This window comes from Pangasianodon hypophthalmus, chromosome 20 (assembly GCF_027358585.1).
Source record: "Pangasianodon hypophthalmus isolate fPanHyp1 chromosome 20, fPanHyp1.pri, whole genome shotgun sequence".
Lineage (NCBI taxonomy): Eukaryota > Metazoa > Chordata > Actinopteri > Siluriformes > Pangasiidae > Pangasianodon > Pangasianodon hypophthalmus.
In genome coordinates, this window is record NC_069729.1 from 2659322 (window position 1) to 2669482 (window position 10161).

Here is a 10161-nt window from a genome sequence, read left to right on the forward strand (position 1 = left end):
AACCAGGAATACATACTACTATATTCTACATATTTTATATATACCTTGTATTTGTAAATAATCTCTTTCCCTCTCTTTCCTCTCTCCTCCCCCATTTCTCTTCTGATGTGTGTGTGTGTGTGTGTTTATATTTGTATTGCACAGTTTTGGAGTATCTGAGCCTCACAACAAGCATTTCAATGTACAGTTGTCACTGATATTTTGTACACATGACAACTAAACTTGAAACTTGAACTTCTCATAATGAAACTCATAATTACTGAAGAAAACAATCATGGTTTTTTTTAGGTTCACATTTTTTTAGGTTCTTTAGATTGCATATATTTCTGGAATCGGTTTATTTTAATAACACGTGGGAACAATACAGAATTAAAAGAACACACACACACACACACACAGAGAGAGAGAGACAGACAGGAAGGGCCGCGCATACAGGGCTGCTGCCTTCACTCGCGGGAGCGCGCAGTATGACGTAAGTGACTCGCCGCGCCGTGATGATGGCGGTGCGTGAACGCGCAGTTAAAGTAATGGCTGCTCTGGAACGGCGGGTGCCTTGTCTCGATGATTTCGTGGGTCAAAGCTGGAGCGTTTGGGCAGAGAGGATTAACCTGACAGCATCGGACGGTGAGTGATTACGTTTCCACCAGTTTTTCCTGATATTTCGGTGAAAAAAGTCGTTCGGATGTGGTTTATTTTCGCGGAAAGGCACGGCATCCCTAACCAATGTTACCCAAACAAAGAACCTGCCAGGTCCTAGCGCTGGCCGGTTCCCCTGGTTTCCCTCAGGTCCTCTTAGTACATACTTGCTCTGTGGAGTAGGCTGCTAGAGCTCACTTTATTACTTAGTTTTAAACCGTATCGTTGTTTGAAAACACAAATGCGCGTGGAGAAAAAAATGACACAAGTGTAAAATAAAATCAAATCGCACAATCTACTTTTTTGCAAAACTGGAACGCGTACAATTGGTCGAACAACTTTCAGCATAGCCACTTAGCTTAGCCACCGAGCTAACTACAGCTCAGGGTTGCCAGATCGTGACTAACAAATGGCAGAATTCTTAATCCTAAATCGATCTGTAAATGAATACTTATTCAAACGGAATGGAATTACATTTAAATATTATTTGGATACAACTGTCAGACAGTCTGATGCCATCTGTGAGGATTTTAAACTGTTATTTGCTTCGAAACAGCAACGGATCTGGCAACCCTGCTGTATCTTAGGTCCTAGCCTAGCTCTGCTCTCTTTCTGTACTAGACAAGACGCCGGTGATACGTTATTTTTTTCCCTACCGCTATTCCACCACAACCTCGTCTCTTGTGCTAGGATTGGTCAGTCGCATCCCGCCTTCTGCACCGTAATTGGCTAATAGTTCTAACTCACGAGCGGGACGGTGTGTATTAGCCAATGGTAGCGAAGGAGGCGGGATCATGTCGGAATACAGGCGAGAAAAAAAAATAACGCGCCGGTTATGGAGGAGTTTTTTTTTAATGCTAGCTATAACGCTAATAGACCTTAGGAGGCTAACTGAAAAAAAAAATAACAAACAACCGTTTTTAGTTGAACAGTGGCCTGTTTTTCCTTCATGCTAATCAGCCAAATGTTTCCACCTCCCGCTGTTAATATATTTGACTCGGTTTTTCGATGTTTAAGAAAGGATTTAGCTTTTATTAAGACCGTGTCAGCTGTGTTAATAAAAGCTTAGCCTGGTGCTAGCTAATAGAAACCGTGTTCCGTGTTCGTATTGTCTGGCGGCTCTCCAGATGCTTTAAAACGCTCCTTGGTTTGATTTTTAGGGGCGCCGTGTCCCACCCACAACCTTGGCTGAATCTCAAATGGCTCTCTCTTAGACCTTAAGTGCACTACATAGGGTCCAAACAGTGTCACAGTGACACTACCTTCTGTAGTGCACCTATAAAGGAAGTATGGAGGTGTTTGGGATTCAGCACTTGACACCTTCAACGCATCACTTAACATGTACCTGGAGCTACAGGTACACACTCTGTACTTTCTCCCCACCCAAGGATTTAAAAAAAAAAAAACCTCAAAGATGTGCTCAAGACATGATTTCTCCCACATCTTCATGTTCATGAGCTATCTGTAAAAATATCTTTCTTTCCAGAAACATGACTAAATCCTTTGGTGCTCAGAACTAATCTAGTCTCCATCCCAAACTGATGATGAGTCTCCCCTCTTTATCTCTAACCAGCCTGAAGACATCACGAGCAGTAGTGTTCAGACCGAATCCAAACAGCGGGAAATAAAATGATCTGTGAACACACCACGAGCCTTTAAAAAGAAAAAAAAAGAAAAAAAGCACTATACAGGCTTTGGCAAGACTCTCATGTGAAAGATAAACAGTTGTACAAATTATGTTTCTAGACACACAAGAATTTTACTCCACTTCCTGTCGTGGAATGAAGCCAGCATCCTGATACTGCTTCCTGGAAAACATGACTCTGTAGTGGTCGAAAGGAAGTGCCATTTGGAGGGAACATTTAACGATTTAACGAAGATGAAACCGGTGTTCCGGTGTCTCTTGATTTGCAAATTAACAACAAACTGAGAGGACTGAGGAGTTTAACATTTACATTCACTAAGACACTTAGTGTGAATTTGTATATTGGGCTAATTTGCATCCGCAAACAAATACGAATGCATGAGGTAACAGTAAAACGTCAGTCATTCACCACAGAGCTCTGATTCTGGCTCTTTTTATTTCTTTTCCAGTTACACAATGTGAATCTGATTTACAATTTATCTAAGTTCAGTAAATCTGGCCATGGAGTCCTGGGAGCAAAGCATCACCTTCCTTTATCACGTCATGAAGCTGTTCAGTAGAGACTGTAGGCTGTAACTACAAGATCATGAAATCAAAACTGATATCGAATCGAATCGAGTTCGAGTCCAGACGATGACACAGCCACCCATGCCCGGGAGTCTAGACAGCAAGAAAAAGCCGTGCTCTCTGCGTGTCAATCACAGCAACGCTAGCCAATCACAGCTGTCTGCGAGCTCGTGTATGCGGAAAAGGGCAGATTGCGATTTCCAGCAGCGGGATTTGGTCGTGAGTGTGAGGGAGTGGGATTTATAAAACAGTCTCTGATCAAGTCCATATGTTCTTTCCCACCCAAAAACCCTCGTAGACTCAGAAATGTGAAGAAAAATGTGCTACAATTATGTCATATATGTGTTATATGTCTTTCAAACTCAGGTGTCTTTTTGCAAACTCTTGTCTGCTCTTCTCCGAAAGGACACTGACTCTGAGTTTTTCTGTTTTAGGGTCCGATGGGGACGATTGCAGCAAGAATGGCAAAAAAACGACGGAAACCATGACACTGAGGAAGGAGGGTATGGATTCATCCTTTTCTGCTCTTTTCACATCCAGTGTCATCGGTTCCCTAAAAACGTGTATAAATTGCCTACAATTTGACTCTTTAATCCACATGGCTGCTTTAAATACAGCGGCATGCGGAAGTTTTCACCCCCTGTAGTGTCCAAATGAAAATGTTTTTTTCGGTGTAATTGTGTAACAAAAGAAGAAAAATTCAACACCAGTGATCACCTTCACAGATATGTCGATCTTCGGTCACTATCCGGGACACGACGACTTTTACCTGGTGGTGTGCAGCCACTGCAGTCAGGTGGTGAAGCCACAGGCGTTTGAGAAGCATTGTGAGAGGAGGCACGGCTCGGTCGGAAAGCTCTATGCACACCTGCGCTCCACACCGCCGGCCGGCCAGCAGCGCTCACACGCCCGCCATGGACACGCCCCACCCACCGCCGGCCACGGTGCAGGCGGCTGGAGCGGCAAGAGCCAAGGCGGAGGAGGAGGAGGAGCGGCACGCCCGTCGCCCCAATCGCCCTCCACTCCACCTCAGTTTAAACACACCAAGACGCCCAAGGACGGAGTTCGGTAAGACGCGTAATTGTTTGGGGTGTTCTTGCTAAATGAGAGTTTTTACTCTCTTAGAGCTGGACACAGATTAAACCATACCTCTTACTTGTCTGAATCAGCTTGAAGGGCAGTTCTGAGAACTCGGATAAGTGGCAAAATGTCCTCTAGATTAAATCAGACGTCTGTTTGCCGTGACTCTTTCTAACGGAAATCTTTGTCTTTGTGTTCGGTGTTGCTCGTCTCCTCACACAGCCTTTCGCCTCTGGAAAAGACGTCCAGTTCTGGTCACTCAGAGTCCACCGTATTCAAGCAGCCTCCACCACTGGAGCCCCCGCGTAGCTCTCCTCCCCCGAGTCTCAGAGACCCGCCGTGGCCCTACGGAGGCCCGTCTCCCAGCCGACCCTCGCCGGGCTCCACCGACAAGTCCCCGGCCCAGAGAGCAGAGTCTGGCTCGGCCAACGCCGCAGCACCGCACGCCCGAAGCAACCGGCCATATAAGACCTCAAGTAAGCACTACATGAGATCACACATCTTGAGAATTTTGAGAGCTGCATCACAGTGATATTGAAGTAGAATGTTGTTAAAGCAGTGTTTCTCAGAAAGCCTTAACTATTTTGCTCGCCTCCATATTTAAACCATATCTGGATTACACACACATTAGGTTTTCCTTTTTGAGCTTAACTGTCATTATGGTTAACTTAAAATGGATAAAGTGGACAAAAATGTCTCCTGTCTCCACTTAATGCAGAAAAAGAGTGTGACCTGGACAAACACTGTGGCGTGTTGGATCCGGAGAGGAAGAAAGTTTGTACGCGGCTGTTAACCTGCAATGTGAGTTCCCTCTCCTTCCCCCTGTACCTAAAATGCTAATTCTGTTAACATTGACCACGATTACGCTATTCGTGGACTAATTTTCTTTATTGGACAACATGTTTAATAAGAACTATGTCAATGTAATATGTGTAGTAGTCTTAGTATTGGCTCAGTTATGACCACAACAGCTGCTAAAATTAGTTTATAAGGCCATGCAACCAAGCCTCATACAGTCAATTAAACATTTTTTGTGCAGTCTCTGAGTGGAGGTAGATTAGTTTCTGCTTTCTTAAGAGAGAGAGAGAGAGAGAGTGTGTGTGTGTTTGTGTGTGTGTGTGTGTGTGTGTGTGTGTGTGGTACTTAGGTAGGCTTTACCCGTGGTGTTTGATGGGAGCTGTGTTCTGTAAGGTTATACAGACATTTTTTAAATTAATGTCTGTGTCTGTAGGCTGACAGGAAGTTACATGGACATGACTTACAGGAAATGAGGAAGGAATTACAGGAAATGACCCTCTGTCCTTTGTCAAACTTGGTGAACAGTGCCTTATTTTGATTTTTGTTTTTTTTGCAAGTTGGAAAAAAGGAAGTACTGAAAATAAGGCAGCACTTAAAAAAAAAAAATAGTAGCGTAGGTGTTTTTGAACAATACAGACTGCACAATGCTTTTAAAATAAACAAAAAAAATATCCAGTGAGCAGCGGCTGTCAGACATGCCAGCATTCACACAATCAGAAGTCATGAATGTTTATAAAAAGCAGCACAATTTTGTTTAAATTTTACTATCAAAATATGAATATGAAACTAGTTATAGGGCGAGTGTTCACGCTGATGCCTATTTTTCTCTTTAACGTAACATAATAGAACTAAATCACTGCTTTTAGCCGAATACAATACAAATTAATGTAACGATTCTCTTTCCCTCCATCAGATCCACTCCATTCACCAGCGGCGGAAGGTCGTAGGTCGAAGTAAGAACTTTGACCAGCTTGTGGCGGAGCTGAAGATGGTCTCGAAAAATCGAGAGCGTAGCGCTCAGAGCCACGAGGAATCGGCCACTCAGTCCCCGAGCCCCGAGACTCCCAGAGAGCCGAACGCCTCGCCGCACTGCAGGAGACCCCTGAGCAACTCTCCTGCCTTCAGGTAAGAGCCCGAGTCAGAGCGTCTCAGGTGTCGATTTCAGTTAGAGCAGAGTTATAGAACTTCATCTCTTGCATCCGAGTCAGAGAGTTTTATATCTCACGCCCAAGTCAGAGTACTTCATCTCTCACACTCGGTCTGAGTACTTCATCTCTCACACTCGTCAGAACGCTTCACCTTTCATGTCCGAGTCAGAACGCTTAATCTCTCAAATCTGAGGCAGGGCCCTTCATCTCTCGCATCCGAATCACACCATTTTATTTCTCAAATCCGAGTTGGAAAGCTTTAGCTCTCAGGATTGTGCTAAATGTGATATTAATTATTGAAATTGTAAGCAAACTAACAATGATTATTTTAGCTGATCTGTTTTTGGGCTGAGTGAGGACTGAGTGCTATTTTTTTGTATTCTGAGCAAAAGTATATATCTGTAAGTTCATAAATACATTTTGTTGGGGGGTGTATATTTTTTTCTTGTTTTCTAATTTTGTGTGTGTGTCTCTAGCAGGACGCGAACATTATCGGAGAACGCCCCCGAGGATGAGAGGGCGGTTCGGGAGGAGGGTGTGGCTCGGGCGTCCTCCCCTCTCACTCAGGGCCGAATCTCCAGTGACGAGAGCGAGGGAGAGGGCAATGACGAACCTGCCGACTGGCACTCCAGCCCCTGGCATCCCAAACCACTCGCGGTACCTAACACACTGTATTTTATATATTTATATACACACAAAACAAACAGTAATGCACAGAAACATTGCACAGAAACACACAGACACACATCCTTGTAATTCTCTCCTCAAATTTGTAATTCTCTACTGAAATCTCTCAGCCTTAGCTGCCACACTGCCTCCAAAACAATTTCTTAAGACGTCTCACAGTTGAAGTTTTGGCATTGGTGCCAGATGCTGAGTAAGCTTTTGGCTGGATTTCTTTTTGTCCCTTAAGGAAATGACCTTTAACTTTCTTTGAGATTTGTATCCTTGTTGAAACAAAACTGATTAAACATCTGTCAGAGTGTCTGAGTATTTAAGCTGCCATCCAGCACAACCATGTCTTTTAAATTCCAGCGCACCTGGCTCAGTCGAGCAGCGCATAAGCTAAATCAGATGTGCCGAGTCTGGAATTTAATAAATATATTGATGTCTGCGAAAGGAACCTGTGTTCAACTACCTCACAAGATATGAATAACATTTTAATATTATTGCCTGGTTTAAGATGTTTGTACAGAGCACTACTGTATGTATGAGACACAAAAGCATGAATTAATCATAGTTTTTTCTCTTTCAGGTGTGTAGGTTTGGTAGTTTTGCTCTGGGTCACGGCGTCTTCACATTCGACAGGCGGCTTCATCACCTGCGGTCCGCTGTGAGTGCCATGGTGGAGAGTCACCTCAGCGCTCACCTGTGGAAGTGAGTGTCTCCTTCATTCTACACCTGGCTTCATTTCTTTCATTAACTGATTATTTAAAGTTACTGTTTCTATAGTAACGCACAGAGGGACTAGTATGGGGGACACGCCGCATAATTTAAGCTTAACAATAAACGGATGGTGGCAGACTGCTGAGTAGTGAGTTCTGATGTTTGTTTATGTGTGCATCAGGTTGCTGGATTTCTCTGGTAAAACACGTTTACTCCAGCTGTCCCTAATTACATACATAAGTACACAAACCAGATGCTGCTTTTTTATCTCTCTTTAACAGCACTCTCCAGCATCTGAGTGAGACAAACTCTCTAAACCGCTTATTAATGCTGTATCTGTGGTTGAGGTATATTTATATTTGCCTACTTTTCCCCCCTCCTTAGGAAAATACCTCAAGCATCTGAGCCTCAGTCCCAGAGTTCCTCAGCCAAGCCTTCAGCCATTCCCTCCTCCCCGTCCTTCACTTCCCATCATTCCAAGCAGAGGGCAGGAAATCCCAGTGCCACCTCCCTCAAGTCATCTTCATTTTCCTCGCACGGAGCAGGCAGGGACAGCTCCTCCTGCAGCAGGGCCTCGGCTCATTCTGAGAAATCCGGAGGTTCCCAGTCCGCAGCGCACTCCAAACCCGCTCAGACTGCCACGCAGCCGGGCACGGGGCGGTCCAGAAACCCCGTCGGCAGACCCAGCAAGCAGCAGCTGCGTCTCAGGGAAACGGAGCGGGCTGAACCGGCCGCTCCCGCAAAGCGGAAAGGCTCTCTGAGCGAAGCCGATACGGTCAGCCCAGACAGGAACTGTGTGAGCCCGGATCGGGACCGAGCCCGGCCGCTCGGCTCTGGCAAAACGGCGCCAGCTCAGATTCCGGCTTTAGCTCCGCCATCATCTCACGGACAGACAAATGGCTCACTGTCGCCGGGCCACAAGCAGAGCCGGGCCGAGCCGTGGCCATTTAAGCGGACTCACGCGCCGGGCCGAACCTCGCCCACGGAGCCAGGCGCATCTGGGCGAGCAGGAAACTCAGGACACCACGGCAGGCCTCCTGGATACGAACACAGAGGCCTGGGCAAGAAGCGCAAAAGCAGCGACTCCTCTCCCCCCTCCAAAGCGCACCGGCTTCCCACCCCCCCTCGCTCCGGCTTCTACCCCTGGAAAGAGAGCAAAGGAGCACCGCTGCCCGTAGGAGGGGAGAAGAAGCTCAGTGCGCCCAAGGTGAGTGAGGAAACCAGGGGGGATTGTACCTGTGCAGTTTAAAGTGCATTCACAAGTCAAATAAATGTATTACTGCTGTCAACTAGTTCTCTAAGTCCCTGTAGCTCTGTGGCCACACTGGCACATTTACTGTGTATATTTGTGACACAGATAATTTAATGCAAATTACTTGATGTGCAATATCAAATCCATATAATTAGCTCCAGTAAATTCCTGCAATATTATCCAGTGACCACCCCCAGTTCTCTACACAATTACCTTCAGTTCCTGCCTGTGTTGGGTTCCAGTTCAACAGCTTTTGATGCACAAAACTGGAACATATAACTGGCCTCGTCTTTTAATGGGCTTTATCACAATATTAAAGTGCATTGTAAACACAGTAGTGGCTATAAAATGACCGATAAGCGACAAACCTGCCTGCTATTACGAACTCATGGGGAGGGATAACTAAAACAGTGATGGACCAGTTGAAGAAAACTTGCTTTACAACATTGTAGATCATAGAATCGTCATTAATTTGTTGTTAATAGATGACGTGTGAATCGCAGCTGTTCCTGAATGCAGCTGTAATTGGACAGATGATGGTTAAAATCTTAACAGTTGCTGCTTTCATATAGGACTGCTTTCATGTATATCGTACAGCGACACTTCGAATGCATTTTTTCAATTCAAGACATGCATCACATTTTACTGTGGTTTTAATAATAGTGGCAACAAAACAGTTGAGCCAAAAAATTAGCTACACAAAAAAGAAGTCATGAAGACGTAACATGTACCATGATTAAAGTGGAGAGGGTCAGTGTTAAGATATTATTAGAAAAGCATACTAAGACGTAATGGATAGTGGTAATAATGTTAACTCGGCTCTAATACAAAGCATTTAATGACCGATTAATATCTGAAGCACATGTACAGGCTTCTGAATTCATCTGCTGATGGACAGACCCACTGCTAGCTCTTATATGAGGTTTTACAGTTAAATAACCCTTTCAGGTTATTTCTGAACAGATAAGTGGACTGTATGATGCATTTCTGTGGTGCTGACTGCCTGCTTTTCTTCACAGCCAAAACTCCATCGCTGAGCAAGCCACTAACTCGGGAGCACTGCTAACTTGTATGGACTGTGGACCCAAGTCTCCAGACGTGTGTGTGTGTGTGTGTGTGTGTGTGTGTGTGTGTGTGTGTGTGTGTGTGTCTGCGGGCGGGCGTGTGTGCGTGCGTGCGTGCGTCTGCGTGTGTGAATGCGAGGTCGAGTGTGTTGTGTGTCTGAGTCTGGAAGTGTTAGACCAGTGTGGATCATTACAACGATGGTCCTTTTAAAAAGCCAATATATGAATGTGAGTGCGAGTGGATGGCAGATGATGGGGGAGTGAATTTCTCCGTGAATTCAGAAATACCTCACAATCTACTGGACATGCTGCTATATAAATGTTGATTTATAAAAATGGATTAAAATATTCTTTATACTTGAAACAGCGAGTGTGTTTTATTACTATTATTACTATAATTTTATTACTATAAAATTGGTTATCATTTTGCATTATTATTAATAGTGGTAGTATTAAGTATTATTATTAGTAGCAGTAGTTGTATTATTATTATTATTATTATTATTATTATTATTATTATTAGCAGTAGTAGTAGTAGTATTATTGTATAATAATACTAGTATAATAGTGTAATTGTATATAAAT

The 10161-nt window shown here is 44.3% G+C and overlaps 2 protein-coding genes across 3 annotated transcripts in view; one reads left to right on the top strand and one right to left on the bottom strand.

Moving 5' to 3' along the window:
* Nucleotides 1-10161, bottom strand: part of zbtb40 (zinc finger and BTB domain containing 40) — a 39220-nt gene that overhangs the window by 6797 nt on the left and 22262 nt on the right. The window lies entirely within an intron of this gene.
* On the top strand, nt 441-9878 carry atxn7l2a (ataxin 7-like 2a). 2 transcript variants are annotated; one of them, XM_026935356.3, is made up of 10 exons: nt 441-624; nt 3283-3351; nt 3574-3916; nt 4151-4404; nt 4647-4729; nt 5640-5851; nt 6351-6531; nt 7130-7251; nt 7645-8467; nt 9532-9878. In XM_026935356.3, the coding sequence occupies exons 1-10, from the start codon at nt 495-497 to the stop codon at nt 9547-9549; spliced, it is 2235 nt and encodes a 744-aa protein (XP_026791157.2). In that variant the 5' UTR covers nt 441-494; the 3' UTR covers nt 9550-9878. The 2 variants fall into 2 exon arrangements, with proteins under 2 accessions (XP_026791157.2, XP_026791158.2); XM_026935357.3 differs by having other exon boundaries at nt 442-624; nt 6354-6531.

Bases quoted from the DNA above. Each gene is read 5' to 3' on its own strand.
- atxn7l2a (XM_026935356.3), top strand. From the start codon at position 495: ATGATGGCGGTGCGTGAACGCGCAGTTAAAGTAATGGCTGCTCTGGAA. The intron at 3,917-4,150 runs GTAAGACGCGTA...CTCCTCACACAG, and splicing joins ACGCCCAAGGACGGAGTTCG to CCTTTCGCCTCTGGAAAAGA. The intron at 4,405-4,646 runs GTAAGCACTACA...CACTTAATGCAG, and splicing joins CCGGCCATATAAGACCTCAA to AAAAAGAGTGTGACCTGGAC.